The sequence below is a fragment of the Pagrus pagrus genome, assembly GCF_965226575.1.
Source record: "Pagrus pagrus genome assembly, chromosome: 6".
In the NCBI taxonomy this organism is placed as follows: domain Eukaryota; kingdom Metazoa; phylum Chordata; class Actinopteri; order Spariformes; family Sparidae; genus Pagrus; species Pagrus pagrus.
This window is the reverse complement of record NC_140190.1, coordinates 27,640,781-27,665,272: the sequence shown is the minus strand read 5'-3', so window position 1 is coordinate 27,665,272 and position 24,492 is coordinate 27,640,781. Positions and strand designations below refer to the sequence as shown.

Here is a 24,492-nt window from a genome sequence, read left to right as displayed (position 1 = left end):
ATTCATGACTGTGTGTGTGTGTTTGTGAAGGTAATGACAGCATGCAGGTCAAAATAAGGGATGCACTGTTGATCCCCACCCTCCCATCAGCCCCTCTGGACAGCAACCTGCAGACTCTCTGCGGTGGAGTCGAGGACTGGGTCGTCCCAGTCAGTCAGGCCTGGAGGGCACAGCAGTCTTGCCAGCAGTCTCATATTAGAGACATAAAATTGTGACTGGCTATAACAACATATTTTCTGCCAGGCTGAGTTCAAATAACTAACATCTTAGGCATCGTATGATCATTTTAAACTTTGATTCGGCCATACAGGAGCATAGAATGAGTCCCACATTTTAATATTTATTTCTTTCATTATTACCCAGATAGCAGTGGGTGAGATATGCACTATGAAATACTCTATTTCATTTGTTGTCGGGGTCATTTCACTGGAAGAAAGGAAATTATTTTGATTGCTTCAGGGTCAGATTACCTCTAAATATATGATTCAATTTAGATGAATTTCTTCCTGTGGGAATGATTGATTTGTTTTCTGACCTTGGCACGAAGCAGCCAATCGGATTCTTTCAACTGAGCAAACAGCAGCCAATTTGTACTCCCAGAGGGATAAACAAACAATGAACATAAGTAAAACGCTCTGCTGTGTTGTGCTTTATACTGTAAATAGGCAATCAGCTAATAGAATTTGGCCTGAATGTGCAGGTTTAGTTTTTATTCATTATCTCTTTCCCTTAATATTACCTCTCCTCTCCTCCTCTCTTCATCCTCTTCCCACTCCTCACCTTCTTCTCTCCCTCCCCTCCCCTCCCCTTCTTTACCTTGTGAGATTTAGAAAATAAAGCATAAAACCACAAAGAACGAATGAAAGTCTAGTGAGACTCAGCCTTAATGCTATGATACTGCCATAGGGGAAAGGGAATATATCCACCCAGTCTTATATAACACGCTTAATGACTGGAAGGGACATATAGCTATGATATTTACCAACATATATATATAAATATATATACATAAAGTATTTATCGGTTATATATTGGAAGCCCAACTGTAGCTGGCTGCTTGACTTGGCCTGTTGTTGAATGCTGGCCGTTGCTGAATAATGGCGACAGAGCAGGAACGGATGTCAGGAGTCAGATGTTTTTCATAATGAATGAGATATTCGCCCGCATGTAGTTGTCAAATCGCAGCAGCTGCGTTTCCATCCAAAGGTCAAACTCATTTTACCCAAACATTTAAATTAGATGTTTAGATTACGATGGCTTTTTTCAATTGACATTTCCAAAATTACATTTATGCAATTGAACCGTGGTACTTGGTAGTGAAGCTGGGCGTTATGGCCTTAAAATACTATTGTGATATTTTTATGCTGTATCACGATACACCATATATATGTGGATATTTTTGAAATCTCCTACAAAGTCCTCCAGAAATGCTACGACTGGGCGCCAAAATCAAGTATCAAGAAATGTTTTACCAGTTACCTCTATATTGCTATCAAAAATCTAAGACAATAATATATTAATAACATATTTAGCAGGCATATATCCATAAAAAATCTAAACATACACAATTGAACCAGCCTTATTTAGTTTTAAAACATTATTCTGTAAGTCTGCTTTAAATAACAGTTGGAAATGTGATTCAAAGTTGCAGCATGTTCATCATGTCGGACTTTAAGAAACAATATGTAATATTTCTGCATTAAAATGTCTAGAAACAACTACTGTAGATCTTTGGTATATAGTATAATGCTTTTCCCAAATGTCTTCAGCAATGTCCAAACCCGAAGAATCAACAAGTTTACTGGAGGAAACGCTCGGTCTCATTTGGTCACCTGTCACTATAACTTCTGTGAAAGTGGCACAGAGTGAGGGAGGAAGTCGGCAAACGTGACTGAACAAAATGTGGACAAACTTTAAAGCATTACCTTCAACATTTCTGCCTGAATGACATCAGATAGTTTTTATCATTATGGTGGTTGTTCAAAAATGCAACAACAACAACTCCCATGATCCCACACCTACCTATGTGTTTTGTTTTGATTGAGAGACCCCTAGTGGCAGAAATAACATACTGTGTGTTTTATACATTCTGATTTAAAATCATAATTATAATCTTGGATGGAAACTCAGCTGCTGTCTGAAACTCCTTGCTCCTCCCCCTCCTCTTTACTTTGAACAAGGGGACCACACCCTAAACCAGAGAGGCTGCTGGGAAATGTAGTCTCGGAGAGTCTTTTTTTTTGTCTGTTTGTTTGTTTTTTTGCTACTTCCTGTATCTATTAGTCTTTTTCTACTTGATCCTGAAGCCTTATATGTGCTTCTGAGAAGAGGCCAACTTTGAAGGCATGCTCGTTTTATAACCAGGGGTGTTCCAGGTGGGTGGAGTTTACCTTCTCCACATGTTTATATTACAGTATACCCAGATCTCCACCTTTCTTGTCCACTACTGGCTACAAAACAAGAATGCCCAGACTCTGTCTTGTTGCATGGGGGCTGCTGTTGCCTTTGGTACTTTGTATACAATGTAAACCTGTATGTATTTGTGCCCCCTCACACACACTTCCTCCTGCACTTGTCTTTTTCTGTCCTCTCTGTGTCCCTGTCCTTCTGTGTCTGAAATCTGCATAATGTTGTTCGACCTTCCGGATTAATTATTCATGTGCTGTTAACGTCCCCCGTGAGCTTTGTCTTGTCAGAAATCTGCCTGTTCTGTTCTTTTCTTGGGTTCATGTTCCCACCGGCTTCATCCCGACAGTGTTTTGGTGCTAACATCCTCTTTGTTCTGTCGTAACCCGCGGAGCAAAGATGGTTTTAGCATTGAGATGTTTTCTGTTTGACCCCAGCCCTGAAACACAGCTGAGCTGGTGATGTAGCACGAGAGAGTGCCTCCAGTCAAACCACCATTTGAGTCATCAGCCTATTTAAAGTCCCTGGGTGGCCCTGTTTTCCCGTTCACCAGGTCTTAAAACGGTTGTCTTCATCTCACAGAGCAGCATTTAATTTAAAGGTGGTGAGAATTGTTCAGAGTAGAGCAGCTGATATTTAGAAATCAAAAAATATGTACACATGTAGTTTGACAGGTACAGTGCCTCATATATTCAGCATGTAAAAGCTGCACACACACATTTCAGTCGCTTCACGTGCAGTCATGTGAAGATCAGGTGTAGCAGCTAGAAAGAAGAGTCTGTTTGAACTCAGAGGATGTAGAACCACAGTCTCTCCGCTCCTCCCTGCTGGTGCTTTGAGGCAAAAGCTCTGATCGCTGACTGCTTTGATGTGAGTCAGTGTGGTGGCGGTCCACTGTTTGTTGTGACCTTTAAGAGCTGTGACTTTCATTATTTATCCACTTTGTGTTTTAGTCTCTTCCAGCCCAATCACTGGCCATTTAGTTGGAGTAGTTTGCAATTGGATGAGATTGTGTACTAGATCAGTATTTGTGAGACATTTCCAAAGGAGATCCAGATCGTTAAGCTAAGGACAGAAAGGGACTGTGCCTCTGTCATGTCTCTAGATAAATCTATAGAGTATTGCATAGATTTTATACTATATGCATATATGTTTATTGTTGTGGAAGATAGAATACCTATTTTTCTATTAAAAAAGTGAAGATTATTTAAGTAGCGAGTTAAAGTTAAGCATGTATATTTTACCTGCAGAAAATCTTGAGAGTGAACATATGAAGCATGAATGTTGATGGATGTTGATCATGATTTATTTCTCTTTGTGATGACCATGTTGATTTTTGTCCATGAGTTGAGTAGCTCAAGTCTCATCTCACCTCCTCCAAGAACAAACCAGAGACAGATTCAAAAAACGAAAATTAAATTTAAAGGCATAGCCTTATTTGCAGCATAGAACCTTTACCACAATGTTTGAAGTGTGAGAGCAGAGACATTCAGTACTTCAAGGTCTAATGAGCTGTCTCTGAACAGCTTTATTAAATCCAAACCTTGAGACCGTCTCAGCACCAAAGCCTGTGCATCATTTGCATTTGCAAGCACTCCAAGGACGTGGATGTACTTTGACTCCACACTGCTGCTTTTCACACCAATGAAAGAAAGTAGAGATAATAGTGGATGTAAGCCAGTTTTTCCCACCCTGGTTTTTGTTTGATCAGATCAGGGTATCAGCAGGTCCTAAAGTTGCGAAATTTAAGGCTTTAGTGCAGTAATTAGTGACCTCATTTTCCTCACTGCACTGGCATTTTTTCTTAATTCTGTATGTACCCTTTAGGTAAAATAGAGATAAGCATCAAAAGTACAATACTTGTGCAGTCTCACTTCAAACTTTTTTTTTTCTTTTCTTTTTTTTTTAAATGTTTTATAGACTAACAATTCAGCTATTATTCGTAAAAAAAAATATTTAAAAAAAAAAGGTAAACCAGTAATGAAAATAATCTTTAGTTGAAGCCCTAAGTGTTATATTGTTGGACCCGATTTAAAAAAAACAAAAAAAACAAAAACAAGTTTAATTAGCTGACACCGACAGACCTGGATTATTGAGGTGATGAGCAGAGACTTGTGACACTCACCACTAACAGCATCCCACCATTACTAACTCCTCACTCTTTCATCCTTCACCCTTCTCTGCTTATTCCAGCCTGGTTGTGTAGATTGTAAACACAAACCTTTGGACAACAGTGTGTTAGCTAGTGGGAGCCAAGCCTACCAAACACACACACACACACACACACACACACTCCGTCAGCCTCCTAACCCTCAGTCACTGCTGCCTGTTTTCAGGTCTTGGAGCGACACGGAGAACTTCTACTCCAACGATCGCAGCATCCTGACGCTGTCACCCATCGAGGCCACCCACTGCTGACTCCCAGAGGCCACTGACTGTCACACACAGAGCTGGGGGAGAGCTACCACTCCACCATGAATCATAATCACACCCCCACCCGCCCTGCCACCATTTTATAAACCTCCTTCAGTTTAAAGTCAGTGCATTCTCAGCTGGACGCAGATGGGAGCTGTCGCATTATGTGAAACCAAAGGACTCGGCTCATTGCAGCAGGCTGATTTATTCTTCCATAATTTGCTTCCTCGAATGAATCAATTCTTAGAAGACAGGTTGACAGAGGAGCTGAAACATGGAAGGAAATGGAGCAAGTCGGCGTTCGGTTATCAGAATCTTGCTGCTGACAGGATGTTTGCAAGTCCCACAAAACTACCTGAAAATATCTTATTTAAATTCCCTTCAAAAGCTGAAGAAGACGTGTCAGCTCACAGGTGCTGCCCTCTGAGATCAGCCCAGGTACATGAACTGTCACGCAGCTTTTTATTATTCATTTTCAGTCCAGTTACCAAACTTATTTTTTTCTTGCAACTGGCCTAAAAATGACTTTGTTTCTCTGTGACACATTTGTAGACACAGAATGGAGATTCCTGACCATCTCGACTTTTTGCCACAAACATTAGCTAATGTCAGGCGTTAGTCCTGCTCGAATCATTTCAGCCTCGGAACTGTAACCTCACCGAGCTGGTTTGGATGTTACCTGACTTGGCTTGTAGACACCAGGCTCATCCACGTAGCACCAGGACTGAAACGCTGCAAACTCGTACTACATTAACAGTGCATCTCAGAGGTGTCGGCTAGCAGCTAAGGCCTGACATCACGTCGCTTCCATGAGCTTCCTCTTTGAGCTGTCGCCTCGCTGCACCTTCATTTCTCACTCAGATGGAAAGGGAAAAAGCTAGACCACCCTCAGCCCTGTAGCTCTCTGATGACATCTAGACTTGTTTCCCTCGGACCTTCAGTTCTCGCTCGATGCTGTGCAAGGAGTTTCATCTCATTGTGGAACCAAAGACCAAAGGATGCCGACTGGAGTTTAAAAGATGTTTATTTTTGTGCCTGTTTGTACAGAAGCTTATATTGTTAAGAAGACTATTATTATTGTTCGTGCTGCTTCTATCGTCTGACTGTTCAGACCTCTATCTCGGTGGTGCGTTGCTCTGAAGGAGGCCGGATGGGGTCTGTTTAAAAAGCCATACATTTTCAAGAGGTTATATTCTTCATAGATGATTGAAGGTACTGCAGATGGAAGCTGTTTGAGCCTGTTGTTGTCACTTTGTTACGAAACTTGTTCCCTTAAATGCCTTTTCTCATTCAGCCTGGTTAGCAAAGACATCTTAGCATTAAAGACCATGATGCTCAGTGAGTTTTTATAGCATCTGTTCAAACAGACTTGAAGGTACCCCACTCAGCTGCATAGATATATTCCCTGAGTATCAGATCAGGTGTGAAAAACAGATATTTTATTTCAGTGAGACAAAAATGGCTTTAATGGCGAGATGCTTTTCCAAACCAGGGCTGATGTGTCGACCCGGACAGCAGAATGTCTCTATCTTTGGAGAGATAGATATATATCAGATACATATAATTCAGCTTCTGTAAAGATGAAAAGAAAAGCAGAGCGTTTGCACAGTTCACACACAGAAATCACAGTCTTTTGTTTTCTCAAATCATCGCTCGTCTCTCACCATCAAAATCATCTGAATCATGTTTTTTAGCTGTTTTTCACGTCATGTGTGTTTCTCTCCACATGCTGATGAAGTGTGTATGTGTGGAAGTGTTGCTGTGTTGTCCTGTACGGCAGCCATGTTGGTTGAAGGAAGGCCGGTACGTAGCCTTCGTTGTAAGCTCTTGTACGACCTCAGTGGCCACGTGCTGCCGCAGGTCAATAGTCAGATGTTCCCCTTTGGTGTTTGTCCTCTTCTTCTTTAAAAAAAAACTAAAAAAACGGTGGAACGAGGAAAAGTTTGACGGTTCTTATTTTTGGGAGAATTCAGTTGAAGGTGACTGACAGAAGTTTAACGTAGAAACCTTTCGAGACAACCGTTTTAAACTTGACATCAACAGCCACACGACAATGACTCGTACATGCCTCAGCTCACACAGGGAACATTCAGAGTCGCAGGATGTTTCCGCTGAAAATCAGAGTTAAAATGTTTTTGTCAGTCAGCTCATCGAGTTTTCTATTTTCTAAAATGGTACCTGTTGTTTGATGCATACTTGGCCTGTTGTATCCTTTCTGTTCATACAGGTGACAATGAAAGTGTCTATTTATTATTGCAATACTTTTTTTCTGTGTTTGTGTTGAACTTTTCTTACATATCAATATATATGTGTATGATGGCCTGAATGCAGCAACTTCCCAAAATATTTTACTTGATGTTAGACGTGTAATCGGGAGGTTGAACCTCCGTGGAAGCTATTTTTTTGTTTGACCTGAAAGGTAACGGAGCAGCTGTCAGCTGAGAGCCTGAATGTTAGTTTGTTACAGGACATTTGAAAAGTCCCTCTCAGTTAGATCTCTCCATCCAACAACCAAACAGTTCTGTTTAACCCTTTGAGCTCATTTATGTGGTGCGAAATGTTCATCCAATCTCAGTGAACAAACATTGTTGATGTCAAACCTAAGGAGGGTTTGGCATCAAGAACATTGATTGGTTGAACAATGACTTGATTTTGCCATCCTAGGGAAAAAAAATCAACCATAATAAACATATGATATCTGTAATCTGTACCAGGATTTTGCTAAATACATGTAAATGCTGTTTAAAAAGGGGCACGTCACCAGTTTTTACCCACAAAGGTCAGTGTACTCGTCATGGAGGCCCTACTCAGCCTGATGTTAATCTTGAGTTTTGCTTAAGATTTCGTAAATTTTATAGAAAATTTGTCTTAAAATGAGGTCCTTGAGTTGAGAAGATGAGGGCATGTGACAGGTCAGAGAGCTTGTTGATTGTTATTGTGGGAACTGTAGGATCCAGTATCTTTGAAGCTTGAAAAGAGACTTAAATTCAGGATATCTTGGCCTCTGCTGCATCAGTGTTGACCGCTGTTTTTTAACTGCAATAGTAAATCCAATAAAACCCCTTTAATACCTTTAAAAAAGGTCAAATTTGATGCAGCAGAGGAAGAGATATCCAGACTTAAGCACTGGATCCTGCAACTTCCCTCTGCCTGATAAATGGCAACATCTTTCCACCTCCACATGAGATATCCCAGATGACATCAGGGTTATTTTTATTTTATTATTTTACTTTGAAGTGCTCCTTCAGAGCCACAGAAGGCATAATCAAAACAGTTTTAATTAGAGATGCACGATATATATGGGGCCGATATTGGGGAATTTTTATCATCTGCCATTAATTTGTATTGGTGAAATTAAAGCCGATAACTATAGCTGATGATAAAGGCCTGCTTTCATGGACTTAACGTACGTGGCATCTGCACACTCCTTACTTATCTGTAATCTAGTCAGTATCGGCCATATGAAGCAGGTAATTATCAGTATCAGCTAAATTAAAATCCATATCGTGCATCCCTAGTTTTCAGACTGAGCAGTTCTTTCTTTTGACAAGTAAAACATTTCCAGTACTGACGCATATGAAACAGCAAACATATGCCAAACTAAATTCAAGTAGATAACATTTAGTGAGAAGATAATCGTTATTATAATGTCGGAGTGTGACTCCACTGAAGGTCAGTAGATGACAATGGAATCATCAACCAGACCTAAAAGGTGTGACGTGCCAGAATCAGCCCTCAGAGGAAGTACTAATTTAAAGCAGGGAGTAAAATTCCTCTCTGGACTCAGCAATAAACTCGGTGATCCGGGGAATTTGGGGGCATCAGAGCTGTGACCCGGTGGAGTTATAACATGACATCAGAGCATATGGCAGAGGAGGGAAGATGAGTCCTCTCCTGCCAGAGGCAAACAATGCTGTATGTGCAGAAACACCTGCAGTGTTAGAGCGGCTCTGATGCCCCCTAGTGCTCACCACAGAGACCCAAAGTGTTCAAAACGAAATAAGACATGACGTATAGAAAGGTGCGCCCCACACAGGGATGTAAAAGTAACGGGAAAAGTTACATGAGAAAAAAAAACTGCTTCTTTCAAGAGTTAAAACTAAAACAAAAATATCAGTTTCCTCTTTAAAATGTCCTTTTTCAAAAAGTCTGTAGTTAGAATGAATAAATGACAGAGTTGGACATTTAATTTTTAAAAAGGTGAAATTATAAAATGTCAAAAAAATATAACTGTATAGACACAACTTCTTGTTTATCTATATTCATGGTTTTCAACACTTTGGGCCTCTACATTCACATCCAGTCAGTTTTGCTTCAGAGCAACACGTAAAGTTCATGATACTGTGGTTCTATCCAGGTACAGATTTTCTTTCAAACATATCAAAAGTAACTTGGGCACTCAAGTGATATCCTCACTGCTATTCATGCAGAAAACAGATTTGAACTATATTTTTTTAAGATGTGACAGAAGTAACAGCCAACACCTGATTCTCCAAAGTATCACAGCGCTGACGTCACCAAAGCTTCATTACAAGAGAGCAGCAGGGTTTAGCTCCGAGGCCTCGGGGGTATTTCTAGAAGCAGGAGATTACTCAGCCACATAATTTGGAGGAGAAAATTTAATATTTCATCAAGCCTCGACTACAGATGATGATCATGTCATCGGATGCACCATCCAAGTTTAATTGGATTCCTTATTAAAAACACCAAGAGCTGCTCGAGTCTGTCAACAGGTGTGGATTAAAATAAAGTACTCCTGCTTCTGGAGATATTGGCCCGATATTGAATAAGTGTAAAGTCGAGCTGCAGCACAGACACATTTTTCACCATCGTCTGTCATTTTACAGACCAAACAACTAATCATTTAGTCATGAAAACAATCGGCAGCGAATCTCCAGGTAACATCAGAAAATTAAGTTTCAAACTGAAAAACAAGAAGAAATGCTGAGAGGTGACGTCAGTGCAGAGATGCTCTCGGAAAGCTCAGCCACGGTTTGCAGACTTGAATCAAATTAAGGTTTCCTTGATCAAATCAGCTAAAAAGGGGAGTCTAAATTAAATTCAATCCATGTCAAAGGATCAGTTTTCTGCAGCGGTGTCCTGTGACTCAGCATCAGCCAGCGCGACACGAGGCTGCAGATCATGTCAGTGAAATCATTTTTATTCTCTGCACCAGACGACTGATAAACCACCACCATCACTCTTCTGTTGACGGACACCTCTGGATGTGTCCGTCTGTCCTCCCTCCTCCTCCTCCTGTCTGTAAATCTGTCTTATAGCTGATGTTTATGAAGATGCGGTTCTATTTACGAAATAAATACATTTTTTAGAAACGGGTCTTTGGCGTGCAAGTTCATTCACTGAAGTGCTTTTATGACTCATGTACCTGCCGTTCTAGATCACGTACTCGCTGTTCTGTGTTTTAGTTTACCTGTCCAGGGACAACAGGTGCACATTAGCTGCTAGCTAACTGTGGTGCAATTACTTTTAATTGTGCCCTGTATAATAAAAAATAGTAAATATAATTATTTCAATGTAAACTTTTGTAAAAAGGAAACTCTTTGACTTTTTTGTGGAATCAAATGGAGAAAAAAATGTATTTACATTTATTTTTCCCCACATGATTTAACACAATTCTTTTTCCCACCTAGTTTTACACATTAATAAAATGTTTTTCTCATCATTTGAAAATAAATTCCAATTATCACAAAAATTCTGATAATCGGTCAACCCATAGTAAACTTTCCATGCATGTAAATATTTTTATAAATTTACATTTTATACTGAAGACTTTTACTCAAGTTCTATTCATATGGGTAACTTTGACTTTAATAATAATATTTTAACACGATATCTTTACTTTTACTCAAGTATGTCTTTTGTGCGCTTTTTACAAGACTAGTTTTTGCTTTGTTTTTTACTTTATGTAGTTAACTCTACAATTTTAGGCCATAAAATTAATTATTCTTATTTTTATTTGACCGTTGCTTCCCCACTGCAGTCTGAAGCAGACATTTCTGTCATTCCCCACTCATTTGAGTAGATTTCTTTGCTGGTGTTTGACTTTATTGTGTTATATAAACTAGATTTCTCCCTGGGGTAGACTTTCTGTAGTTCAGCTTCGTCCATTCTGAAGTAATTGGTAGCTTGCACTGCTGTGTTTATAAAGTAGCTTCTCCAACACTGGTGATTGATTAGCTAGACCTCCATGTGGTGCCTGGTGGGAGCTCAATACGAAAGGTGTGAAGTCGATGTTATTAATGCTTCTGTGTACACGTCAACACAGACCTGCAAAGAGCTTGTTTAACTTAAATGAAAGTGTTGAGTACATCAAATATGACATGGGGCTGCACATACTCTTGAAATATTTTTATTACAGTATCTGACCAGTCCAATATCATTTTTTAAAAAACAAATCATCTGTCAAACATCTACAAAATGAACACGTGTTGATCAGTTTTAGTCTACAAGGCCTCAGAACACACGGTTAGTAAGAAGAGTGAGATCAGCAGAAACAGGTTGAGTTCACATGTCTGTGGGGTAAATCACTCGGACTGATGGCGGATTGACACAGAACCAAACCATCTGTCTGTTTAAAGCCCTCTGTGACCGACATTTCATCCTTTTAAGGGTTATTTTCAAATCGGAGCCAAATCCGGGCGTGAAAGTTGGGAATCAAAGAGTTCTGGAGTGTTCTTTAGTGCAATGTTATAATCTCCTTTAAAGCAGGCTTACAGCAGACCGCTGTTGTTTTTAAGAGGGCTAAGTTCAGGGCTAATTCATGAAGAGTTTGGAGTCAGTCTGGAAGGACGTCGTGTGGATTTCTCAACAAACCCAAATATAAAATATATTCCCACACAAAAATAAGTTTACATCCAGCCTCTTTTCTCTAAGTAAGTCAGGGTGTGGATTCAAAAAGTCATTTTTTAAATACCAGCAGGGTTTATGATATTTACAAATAGGACAGTTTTCTTCATGTATGAAAAGGAGCCTGTGACCCCCACAAATTGAGATACATGGTTCTTCCCAGACCGTGACGATAACTTTATGTCCTCTTCCCCCAGACAAACCAGTGGTAAGATTAGAAAAGTATTCAGTAATGATTTTAAAAGGTATGTAAATGTCAAGTCATCAGTAACTATTCCTAAAGCACCACTACGACATAATTCTGCAAGTATTTTGTCTGATTTCTCTTTGCTGTCATACCTACTCATCATCTCCTGCCTCAGATATCCTCACAAACAAACACAACTGATGGAAACACTGACAGAAGCTAACAGAGAGAACAAACTTAAAGAAAAAACAAAGTCAGACGTTGACATTGATTTACGAATTACTCCAAACAAACACACAGGAAAGAAAAGCAGAAACAAACAAAAGTTCAAGTCAACATGAAGATCATATTCTGAGATGTTTAAGGCCGCTTTACAGTAAATATATTTGAAGGGATGCACCCATGTATCATCTGAACATCTGTATCAGAATCAGCTGATATGTGACTGACTGCTATTAGCCAATCTGCAAATAACAGGACACACACTGAAGCCATTGGCTGATGTCTATCTGCTGTGTCACATCAACTTAGCACCAACTCTCGTCATCTCTGCCATCAGTTTGTAAGGCTATAGCAGTGTGAAAAAAAAGTGTGCATCATTGAGTAAGTAGTTGAATAGTGAACTGAAAAGGCAAACAGTCACTTTTCAGAAAGGAAAAAGTCCTTTTCATGTGGAAAAAGTTATATTAAAGGTTTGTATGATTCAATTTGTACTCTGAATGACTTTTAAAGAATAATAATGAAGATTTCTTTGTGTCCCTGGAACAAAAGGGGGAATTAATAACAAAAACTAAATAAAAGAGTTGGTATTGGCATCGGCTATCAACTAAATTGATATTTTAAACATTGGGATCTGCTCTAAATTTCACAATCGGTGCATCCCTCTTCACTGCTGTCACACAAGTCAAACCCAGTAACCATTGTGGCCTTCCCTGAATGCATTGTGGGTCCCCGTGGGTGATTTATTTTTTTTTGTCTCATCCATTCCAGACTGAGCCAAACTCATCCCAACTGTTGATTGAGGTCCTCACTTAAAAAAATGTCAATCAAGTGTTGGACACCAACAAAGTTCAGACTCTCTTTCCCTCTAGTCGTCACAGTAACTAGCTCCGGCTCTCTGCTACCTGTCAGTGTGTATTTGTGGCTGTGGTTTAGTGTTTACTTGCTGCTGCTCCCCTCCCCCTCCCCCTCCACCTCTACCTCCGCCTCCTCTTCCAGTTCCACCAGAGCAGCGTGGCGATTGGCCTGAGAGCCCTCGCTGAAGAAAACCTTCTTGATCACACCGGACTTGGGCGCCCGGATCGTGTGCTGCAGAGACAAAAAAACAAATGACTCAATAACGCGAGAGTGAGAGAGAGAGTGTGTGTGTGTGTGTGTGTGTGTGTGTGTGTGTGTGTAGCTGTAATACACAGAGTAAAGGTGAGAATGGGTGTGAGGCAGCAGGAGTCCCTCACCTCCATCTTCATGGCGATCATGACCATCAGCGGGTCTCCTACAGCCACTTTGTCTCCGGCCTTCACAAACACCTGAACACAACACAACAGATATAATTAGTATTTGTTTGGACAATCAGTTTTTTTTAGTGATTAATAATCTTTGTTACTTCTTTCTTAGAGTGCTGTACTTCACTGTTTAAATGTTTGACTTCATCATCTTTAAATTCTGTATTTGTTCAATATACAGCAGCTTCAGGCTCATTGGCTGCCAGCTCTCTTTAGGTAAACAGTAATACACTCAAAGATGTCCCCATGCATGAAAATAAAAGACAAGGTGGAGGCATACAATTTCTTTCACAGTCATTAAATTATATAACAGCAGGAGTGTATTACAGTGCTGATACTACAGACACTTCCCACTAGTGAATTAACTTAAGGCATGGTGTTAAGTAAAATGATTGCTGTAAAGGTTTTTGAAATCTGAGTGATATTATTTTTCTCCCGGAGCGAAAAAAAAAAAAAGTATGTGTGTGTTGTTTTTTTTCTTTTTGTCCTGTCAAAGGTCATACTATGCCAATGTCATGCTTTTATCTGGGGTTCCTAGTAGAACAGGTTTACATACTTACATACTACATACACAATTTTCTCATATGGTGCATTGCTGCAGCATCCCTTTTCACACTGTTTCAGAGGGAGCTACAGAGTGAAACATCTTGCCTTTGTTAAATCTTTGGTGAGAGTTGCACATGCACATGTAGTGGTGCACTTCAGCCTTTTGTGGTCAAAATGAGTATTACAAAAACAAACACTTGTTTTTACAAAAAAGCCTTATAAAAAAAAAGATTTTAGAATTTTTTTAAACAAAACTTTTTCCCCTACCAGTTCTCAAGTCACAAACGAAGGAGAGAAACAATTTAGATCAGACTTGAAGAAAAAATGTGATAGCAAGTTTGGCCTGAGGAAAAATAAAGTGATTTTGCTGCATGACAACAATTCAAATTCCCTGCCAAATATAGTCCAGAAATACAACCAAACTCACCTTCTCTATGGTTCCAGTCATGGGGGCCACAGCTCCACCCTGAGCCCCAGAGCCGCTCACAGCGGCCAGATACTTGGGCACTGGAACTGACACCTCGGCACTTCCCTCCTGCAGTAAACATGTTGAGATGTCAGAAACAGAAGTGACAGTTAACTGTCAGCTGAGGTGAGATGATCTGGACAGTCTGGCTGATGTCAGCCATCGAGTGTTTGTCCCCAGTCACCTGTCTGAGATGACAGATGCTGAAGACAGGAAACAGTTTCTGCAGTGACAGGTGAAGTGCAGTTCTCTTTAAACTGACCGGGGAAGTGTGGATCTACAGCTTTGACATCATCTCATTTTGGAAAATAAGGTTTCAATTAATCAACAGGACAAACTTACTGGTAAACAAATGCATATTTCTTACAGATTTAATATTCCTGAGGCTTACAAAGACTGTGGTAAATATAGATTTTTGGATGAAACGTACATACTGAAATGTTTTGGTGTAAGAAACAGGTAATTATTCAGGGAAAGCGCCAGATACTCTCTGGTTCCATGTAATAAAGTGTGTCTTTATTTTCTTGTTTTGCTTTATGTAATGTTAAATGTAATATATTCAGGTTTTGGACTGTTTGTCACACTAAACAAGTCATTTAAAGATGGTTTTCTGGGACACTGTGAAGACCATTTTTCACCATCTTCTGCATTTTATGGACCAAACAATACACTGATTGACCAAGAAAATCGTTAGTTGCAGCCCTTTAAAAAAAAATACTGCCTTTTCATTTACCTTCATCAGAAATTTAAATGTAACTACATTTAATCAAAAAAGTTATCACATTAACAAATCACAAATTTCTGTTTCTTGTCTTCTTAATTAAATCAAACACACGCAGCAACCAAGATGGCGAAGATGACTTCACTGACTTGGGGACCATGCAAAGAGCAGATCTGTGAGAACACCACTAGGAGATACATGATGCATGTAAATTTAGATTTACCCGAAACTCAGTCTGTGTATCTACCGTCAACAGCAGTGGAGGGAACATACCGTGGAGAACAGGTGCACTGTGCTGTCCAGGATCACCAGTTTGGGACGAGACTTCACACCGTTGACAGAACAGTGCAGGAATGACGCTCCATCCTCCATCTCCACATCGCCGGTCACATGGTGCACCTCCTCACCAATCTGAAAGAAGAAACACTTTTGAGCGATGTGAAGTAGGCAGACTACTGCATCTTCTGTTACACCTACTACTGTATTACTTTTCAGAAACTTTTGGAGTTTGCTCAGTGTTCAGATCCACCTAATGTCTGTGAGATGTGCTTGAAACTTCAGAAAAACGTGAATGTGGACCTTATTTTGTCAAACTCCTGTCGTACAAATATACTGTAAGAGAATACAGTGCTGCGAGGAAGTATTCAGACCCATCACTTTTTTCACATTTTGTTATGTTGCAGTCTTATCATATCCTTAACTAAAACCGTTTATATCACTTCTCCCCCTCATCGATCTACACTCAATACCCCATAATGACAAAGCGTAAACAAGGCCCTCTGACCGAGGCCCTTCTCCCCTGATTGCTCAGTTTGGCCGTGCATCCAGCTCTAGGAAGTCCTGGTTGTTCCAAACTTCTTAAGAATCATGGAGGCCACAGTGCTCTTTGGGACCTTCAATGCAGCAGACTTGTTTTTGTAGCCTTCCCCAGATCTGTGCCTCGACACAATCCTGTCTCTGAGCTCTGCAGGCAGTTCCTTGACCTCATGGCTTGGTTTTTGCTCCGGTATGCCCCGTCAGCTGTGAGACCTTATATACAGTAGACAGGTGTGTGCCTTTCCAAATCATGTCCAATCAATTGAATTTACCACAGCTGGACTCCAGTCAAGGTGGAGAAACATCTCAAAGATGATCAAGAGTCAAAGCAAAGTGTCTGAATACTGATGTCAATGTGATATTTCAGTTTTTCCTTTTGAATAATATGTCTAAAATTCTGTTTCCACTTTGTCATTATGGTGTATTGAGTGTAGATTGATGAGGGAAAAAAAAAATGTATAAACGATTTTAGCATAACGCTGCAAAAAATGTGAAAGGTGACGGGGTCTGAATACTTTTTTAATTTGTTTATTTCAGTATTTAAATTTACCAAAGACGGGCCTGCTTCTTTTTTAAGCTTTCTGAAAACATTGATGAATGTTGGAGGATACAGGAAGATTTTCAGCTCACCTGCATTGTGTAGCTTCCGTCTTTGTTGTACACGACGACCACATCAACTTCTACAGACACAAACACACAAGATGAAATAAACTAACTTTAAGAATGGTAACAGAGGAAGACTGAGGCAAACAAGAGGAGACAATGAAGTAACTTAATGCTGCAGCTTCGGTCGAACATCCTCACCACGCTGACACGGCAGCAGCCGGGGGATTTATTTTTGGCCTCGCAGTCACATTTTTAATAGGAATGTTGAATAATGAATATGAGTTCATTAACAAACTGTCACAGAGCAGACCGGCTCTAAACTCAATTATTCAAACAGTCATTAAATAAATCAGATCAGCAGTTATGACTCGAAAACTGTACTGATCTGCCTATTTAAACTAAAACAATTTATTCAGCGAATGTAACACGATTTAACTGGAACTCCTGTCGTTCTATAACTCTATTACATCTACAAAGTGAAATTAATACACCAAGTTTATGATTTACAGGCTTAATGATGTAAACAATAAATCTCGCACATCCGTTTATGTTTAATTGATGACAACATTTACTTCATGATGTGTTATCACCAAAAACGTGTTTATTGCCAGTTTAAAGCAGAGGAAACAGATGAATTTACATCTACAACCTCTGCTCACACTCAGCTATCCTCACCAAAACTGATGACTGAATTAAGTGGTCTAGTTTAGAACGTAAACAACACCTACATGTTTACATGTGTAACGTTTCACCATTCATCTGGTTCAGCGTCCAGCCTGGTCTTAGAAAATGTGTTACAGGTGATCATGATGTCAAGAATTGGGTTTTAAAAATCAGATTATTGACCTTCCTGCATCAAGACACAATCTTTCAAGAGAAAATCGTGATCAAACAATTGATTTTTTTCCTCCTGCCCAGAGGAAAATGAGTACTTCTTGAAGCAGAAGGCGCTGCCCTCTGAAAGAACATTGAGCTGCACTGTTGAAAACGGATTAGTTCACAAACGTTAAATATCTGCTCGCTCCAGAATTGAACGTGTGCAGATTTGCTGCCTTCTTTTTATATTGTGGTTTTTATCTTGTGTATACTGTTCACTGAATATCTTTTTATTTGTGGTTTGGGAACATTTTCATGATTTTCCACCATTTAACAAGACCAACAAAAGAACTCTAATTAATTATTTTAATTTGTTGAAGCCCTCTTTTCACCTTAATCTACAGTCTCTTGTCAAAATCTGGCATTGTAAGTCTGTAGTGCATTTAGTAGACCAGAACCATTCAGTGGACCAGAACCCCAACTTAAACTGCTTAAAACTTTTAACTACAGTAACTGCTTCTCTGCAGCCCCACCACCTTTCATTTTTCTTCTTCTTTTACCTTTCCTCCACTTCCCTTCCCTTCTTGCACACTAGAGGGCGATCAAGGCTCACCAAGTGTCTGTTACTTACTCTTGTCTCCCACCTGCAGCGTCATGTTTCTGTTGAACTGAATGTTGCTTCTCCAGCCGCTGCTGGAGCCAAATGGAGAGAAGGGGTCTGAAAACCACACACACCATGTTCGCTTAGTATACCAGCACTTTTACAGGTCAAATATTGTTTGTACCGACACACGTCGTCCCCTCACCTGTGGAGGTCTGTGTGAACTCCTGTGTGTGTCTCCTCTCCTGGAGCACCAGGCCCAGGGCCGCCTGGCAGATCGTTTCCCCAGAAGGAGCCTTCGGAGTGGGGAAGAGGTCAGCGTAGTGCTGCGGGATGAAGCTGGTGGTCACGTTTCCGGCCTCAAACTCTGGGTGGCCCGAAAGACTCAGCAAGAAGTTGATGTTAGTGTTCAGTCCCACGATCTGAAGACAGAGAGGCGGCAAAGAAAGTGAAAACACAGAATCATAAATTATAGGCACCGTTTACTGTATTTGTTGTATCATCTAAATTAAATGTGACAGTGAGGGATTGCTGTTTAGCGAATACTCATTTTGTGCGTGTCTTACGTTGTACTGTCGTAAGCAGTACCGCAGCTTCTTTAAAGCAGCAGATCGGTCTTCTGCCCACACAACGAGCTTGGCGATCATTGGGTCATAATGTGCCGACACTTCGTCCCCTGAAAGCACACACACACAAAGAGTGAAGTTGAACAAATCAATGGAGACCATAGATCTCTTTTTTGGTCTTTTTACTTAATATCTTTTTTATATCTTTGTTTTGTGTGTAGAGAGTTAGATGTAGACTCCCACCATCCCTGACTCCAGTCTCTACGCGTATGTGTTGGTCTGGTGGAGGCGTGGAGAGATGCAGCAGAGGCCCAGCCCCTGGAAGAAAGTCATTGTTTGGGTCCTCAGCATAGATTCGAGCCTCAAAAGAATGTCCGCTTAAAATGATGTCATCCTGGAGGAGAGGCAGGCGCTCCCCTGCCGCCACCTGGAGGAGATGTTAGAGTTATTAGTGCAGCCGAAATACAGACTTTTGTCAACAGAAGATAATGTATTGTTCCTTCTCTCACCCTGAGCTGCCACTCCACCAGATCAGTTCCTGTGATCATCTCAGAGACGGGATGTTCCACCTGCAGCCTCGTGTTCATCTCCATGAAGTAAAAGTTATGCTGGGCGTCCATTATAAACTCCACCGTACCTTCACAGCGAGACAAACAGTAAGATTTCATTATACTGTGCTGAGGCTCTGTGGTGAGATGTGTGCGGGTGAGTGTTCGTGTGTCTCACCTGCTCCTACATAGTCGACAGCCTTGGCTGCTTTGACTGCTGCCTCTCCGAGTTTCCTCCGAACCTCCGGACTAATACCAGGCTGAGAAAATACACATAGAAGTAGAATAAAAACACAATACAGCAACACTTGACAAACAAATAAAAGAGATCATAGTCCTAATATCCAGTTTCACACCATAGATCCTCATACTTTATCCTCATTTATGGTGTCCTTGATGACTGAATGTACATGCACAGAATATTTCAGGTTTTGGCCTTATTCCAAAAAAGACTATTGAAAAGACTAAAGAATATTCCTACTAAACTGTTTACATGGCAAATGGAAGCAAATATTTCCGTGTACATATAGGCTTGCACACTCCGAATAATGTGTCCTATCAAGTCGTTTACCACGTCAAAAGATGGAAAAGTGGAAATTGTTCCGCCATTTTTGCATCAAAACAAGATTTCTTTCTCAGTTTTCCACGGGGGTGAGTTTGTTTGACAATGTGAACACAGTCTCCTTCTTTTGTTCCTTCAAACACCTTCTTGAAAATTGCGGTGTTGCATATCCAAAAAAGTCCTTTATCATTTTGTCGGGGACAATAACAGATGCAGCGAACACATAATTGTGGTCTGAGCGCTTCAACATATATGGTTTGATAATTGAACGTTTTTATGTATTTTACACCGAACCTATATCTGTCTTGTAGAGCCAGGAGGAGTATTTCCTCTCTGACAGCCAAGACGGGTCAAAGCCCCTGAGTGTCCGTCTTCAGCTCAGGTTACTGTCAATCAAACCAGATCCCCTTCTTTGCCGTGTGTGTGTAAGCAAGGATAAGCTACACCCTTGTCGTCCTTGTTGTCCGTAACAACAAGCAAAGTCGCTGGCGATGACAACAGAACGGCTTGCATCAAGGTAGTGTGCTGGCTCCACTACTATATAACATCTACACCAATGACCAGCCAATGGACCAGGAACACTGAGCAGTTCATCTACGCTGACGACCTCTGTGTAACATCCCAAGAGAGTACGTTTGAAGCTGTAGAAGCAAATCTCACCTCAGCCCTAGATGAGCTACACCTCTACTACGAGTGCAACCACCTACACGCAACCCTGCTCGTTCCATCTCAGGAACCGGGAAGCAAACAGACCCCTTAACATCACATGGTCTGGAACACCTCTTGAGCACTGCACCAACCCTGTCCACCTTGGTGTAACACTGGATCGCACTCTCTCCTATAAGGAACACGTCAAAAACACCAAACTGTAAGTTAACTCCCGAAATAACATCCTCCGGAAGCTGACCAACTCCAAATGGGGAGCCACAGCACACACATCAAGATCTACTGCTCTGGCCCTGTGCTACTCTTCTCGGGAGTATGTGTGTCCTGTCTGGGAGACATCATCCCATGCCAAGAAACTAGACCCAGCGTTGAATAACACCTGCCGCTCAATCACTGGCTGCTTGAAGCCCACCAACATAAACAACCTGCACCTCCTCGCTGGCATTGCCCCTGCTGATGTGAGACGGGGTCACGAGAGAAGAGCATTCACGGCCCAGGAGTGGAACTCATGTCAGACGCATTGAGATCATTACAGAAAAGTGCCTCAGCATATAGTGGACTTACACCTCAAGTCATGCTCCTGTTAGCTAGATGTGGCTGATCCAAATGTATCTTTACGAGAGAAACAGAATAAAACACTTTCACAGTTCCTCATCCGTCTATATGAATTCAGCAATATATCTGTGTGACCACCATTCCTCACGCACCCCGGGTGCTTCCTCTATGATCTTCTGGTGTCTCCTTTGGACGCTGCAGTCTCTCTCGAACAGATAGACAGCGTTACCGTGCATGTCTCCGAACACCTGAACCTCCACATGTCTGCAGGAGACAGACAGATGGAAGAATTTAGTCTTCTCATGTCAACATAGGACAACATGGCAAGGTGGCTGATAAGCAGTATGAATAAATGATTATTACCTGGGATCCTCCACAAACTTCTCAACCAGCATGACGTCATCGTTGAAGGATTTTCTGGCTTCTCGTCTCGCCGACTCCAACTGCTCCAAGAAGTCTGAGTCCGACCGTGCGATACGCATCCCCTTAACACACAAAGGCAGATACAGACATATAGTATAGACACCCAAAAGGTTCATTTATGGATCCTTTAGTTACTTTGTCAAAGTTCTTGAGGATCTTTCACACCCCCTCACCTTCCCTCCTCCTCCACGGACTGCCTTTATCATCACAGGGTATCCTATCTTGACAGCCTCTGCCTGCAGCCTCTCATTTGATTGGTCCTCTCCATGGTAACCACCAATGATTGGCACCCCAGCAGCTGACATGATGCGTTTGGATGTGCTGAAAAGGAAACAAAGTAATGAAAGTCAGTTGGTTGTTTTATTTTCTTTGAGTCTTTATGTTTCCATTCAGCTGTTCTTTGTTTCATTCCATAATTTTCGCTGCACTGACGCCAATCAGGACCAATACCATTTCAAATAAGCAAATTAAAGAATATAATTGTTGTTTTGTATATGCATGTGCGCTACCTTTTAATGCCCATGTCTCGGATGGCAGAGGAAGGCGGCCCGATGAAGATGATACCTTCCTGTTTACACGCCTCTGCAAACTCTGTGTTTTCTGACAGAAAGCCGTAACCAGGGTGGACCGCCTGCACTCAAACAGCACATTTAACAAGGTCAAAGCCACCTTCAAGTTCAACGTGAAGAACGCTTAAGGGATTTAAAAGAGCTCAGCATCACAAACTACCTTTCCTTTTGAAGTAGCTCCTTTAAGAAGAACTAAAAGAAAATGAAAACTGTTCACAACAAGTGCAGGATTACTCACATGTGATCCAGACTTTTTGGCCACTTCTAAAACTTTCTCCATACACAGATAACTCTGCTGGGAGGGTGGAGGGCCGATGTGGTAGGCTTCGTCTGCCTACAAAAAACAAAAACAAAAATAACACACTATTTCCAACAAACATAATGTGTTTGATAAAGCAGGTGCAGAAACTGTAGAACAGAAAGCAACGACTGAAAAGCAGGTGACTACGAATACTAAAGAACACAGCTCTTTGTAAGTCTGTCCTGCATCTCACCATGGCCACATGCATGGAGTGTCTGTCTGCATCACTGTACACGGCCACAGAGCGGACGCCCATCTTCTTGGCCGTGCGCATCACACGACACGCGATCTCTCCTCGATTGGCGATCAGCACCTTGTCTATCCTTCCGACCCCTGGAGAAGACACAGCACACAATTTAGAGCTTTGCTTAAAATACAACAGTCATCACCTCTCACTCATGAAATCAAAAGTGCAAATTGTTTTAAAAGGCTTGCAACTGTCATTCTCCAAGGTCTGTTTTAGTGTCCCGATTCTGGAATTTCTAACTACATTGAAATATATCAATATTCGATACCATTTTGGATGCTACAGTGGAAAACAGACATAGCAAAGTAAGTGCAGCAAGCATTAAATACCACACTTTTTTACATTTCACCGGCAACGTCTAATTCCTCTCTCCCTCCCTCTCTCCCTCTCTCTCTCGCTAACTTTACCCACACAACCTCCACACGGAGTTGTTTCTGAAATGAGTTTGCAGCTCATGTAACACATTTTGGTACAAAAAACAGTGAATTGCAAGGCCGCTGGTCTTGCAATTCACTGGGAACCCTGCTGTGTGGTACCTGTGCAACAATAATTTGGAAAATGAGTATTGAAACAGTTTAAAATATTCAGAAATGATGTGTTGTGCAAAAATGTTTGTAATTTTATATCTTTAGATTTGGACTGTTGGCTAACAACATGGAGATGTTATGATGGGTTCCAGGAAACTTGTGCAGGGCAATTTTTTTTCATTTTCTTACAATTAGCAGAGTAAAACTTGAATAAATACATTGATAATTAAATGACAGTTAGTTGGGGCACTTAAGTTTTACTTGGCCCATATCATCACAACACTGTATATGCATTTTAATGTTCCTGGCTCTCAGGGTCAGGGTCTTGAGTCAACTAGAGAGCACTTTCTGTGACTGAGTGTTTCCTTTACTCACCTCCTGAAACAAGCCTCACACCTCTTTTGGTCCATGACAATTTTCTGAGGAGAGGAGAGAACACAAACTTCAGCACCAGTCACACCTCTACATGGCTGTGAAGGGCAGAGCAGATGCTAAATGGAAGTAATGTTCTGCCATGGTGGCTGATTTATGATATAGCATGTGGAGCAACTACAGAGCAAACCCAGCATAAATATCTGAGCTGAATGTGATACTAATGAAGGCTGGCCGCACAGGTGTACATGCACAACAGTGTACATGCTGTACCTGCACACTAGCCATGCTAGCTGACAGTTTGCTACCTTTATTTAACCTTGCTCTGCTCTTATCTGAGTCGTCAGCTCGAACAACGAAAACACATTTTGTCAACACGCTGATATTAAGTGGATACATAACGCGATGTTTTACAGATCAATACTCATGAGCACCAGCAGATAATTAAGATGTGATGTGTGTCAATGAAAGATGCACAAGTACATCTGTCAGGTTAGCTCAAAGTAGCGTTAACATTGCACAGCTTACAAACTTGATAGCTGTAAGCTAACGTTAAAATAAGGTTTAAAAAGCGGGTTAGGGGGAAATAACGTTGGCTATTTTCAGTCAAGGTCACAGCAGTCATGTAAGGTTGTAATGTACTCACTGTGTACATATCCTCAGACCATGCAGAGTTGGGAAACTCAGAATAACTGCAGCCATAGCTACCAGCTACTGAGGCTAGCTGCTAGCTAACTGACTGACTGACAAGCTGAGGAGGAAAAGGCGAAGCGGTAATTAACTAAACGGCTCATACACGGTTTGGTTCTTTTTAAACTACAGCAACGCACTCAGATTATACAGACAGAAACACCTGGTGCCTTAAACTTCTATACTCGCACTAATAAACACTGTCACACGCTAATAAATGTGTGTTTTATCATTTTTGGTCCGTCCAGGGACTCGTAGTGCCGACAGCCAATGAGAACCAAAGTTATGGAGGTGGGGAGGCAGCAGCAGTTACAAGAAACCACCATCAGATGGAAGCGTTTCTCTGTCAAAGGACTGGTGAGCTACAGTTAAAGGAGAAAAATCACAAACAATATTGAAATAATACTTTTATTATTTGTTTTTATATAAAGTAAAATTAATCATCAATATAAATGAGTTGAAAAATACAGCATTTACCAGCTATTCTAGTAATCCTTTTATTTTAATATGTTTTTTA

At 40.9% G+C, this 24,492-nt stretch overlaps 2 protein-coding genes across 4 annotated transcripts in view; one reads left to right on the top strand and one right to left on the bottom strand.

Annotated features, from left to right (window-relative positions):
* Positions 1-15,285, top strand: part of atp11b (ATPase phospholipid transporting 11B) — a 60,632-nt gene extending 45,347 nt beyond the window's left edge. For 2 of the 3 annotated variants that reach the window (XR_014622711.1, XM_084354347.1), the window contains one exon: positions 4,743-10,158. Coding sequence is in view for 1 of the 3 variants with exons in the window: in XM_084354347.1 (XP_084210473.1) it covers positions 4,743-4,824 (82 nt within the window). In the remaining 2 variants the exon portion in view is untranslated. Of the gene's footprint in view, positions 1-4,742; positions 10,159-15,228 lie in introns of those variants that run through there. The other variant, XR_014622710.1, reaches the window with a different exon arrangement.
* Positions 11,176-24,207, bottom strand: mccc1 (methylcrotonyl-CoA carboxylase subunit). The gene is made up of 19 exons (XM_084354348.1): positions 23,932-24,207; positions 23,289-23,332; positions 22,333-22,472; positions 22,077-22,172; positions 21,779-21,900; positions 21,443-21,590; positions 21,210-21,331; positions 20,999-21,110; positions 19,242-19,323; positions 19,025-19,152; positions 18,759-18,942; positions 18,516-18,625; positions 18,155-18,371; positions 17,980-18,066; positions 16,557-16,606; positions 15,384-15,521; positions 14,351-14,458; positions 13,330-13,401; positions 11,176-13,183 (listed from the first exon to the last, which is right to left on the bottom strand). The coding sequence occupies exons 1-19, from the start codon at positions 23,985-23,987 to the stop codon at positions 13,034-13,036; spliced, it is 2,166 nt and encodes a 721-aa protein (XP_084210474.1). The 5' UTR covers positions 23,988-24,207; the 3' UTR covers positions 11,176-13,033.
* Positions 24,208-24,492: the final 285 nt, after the last annotated feature.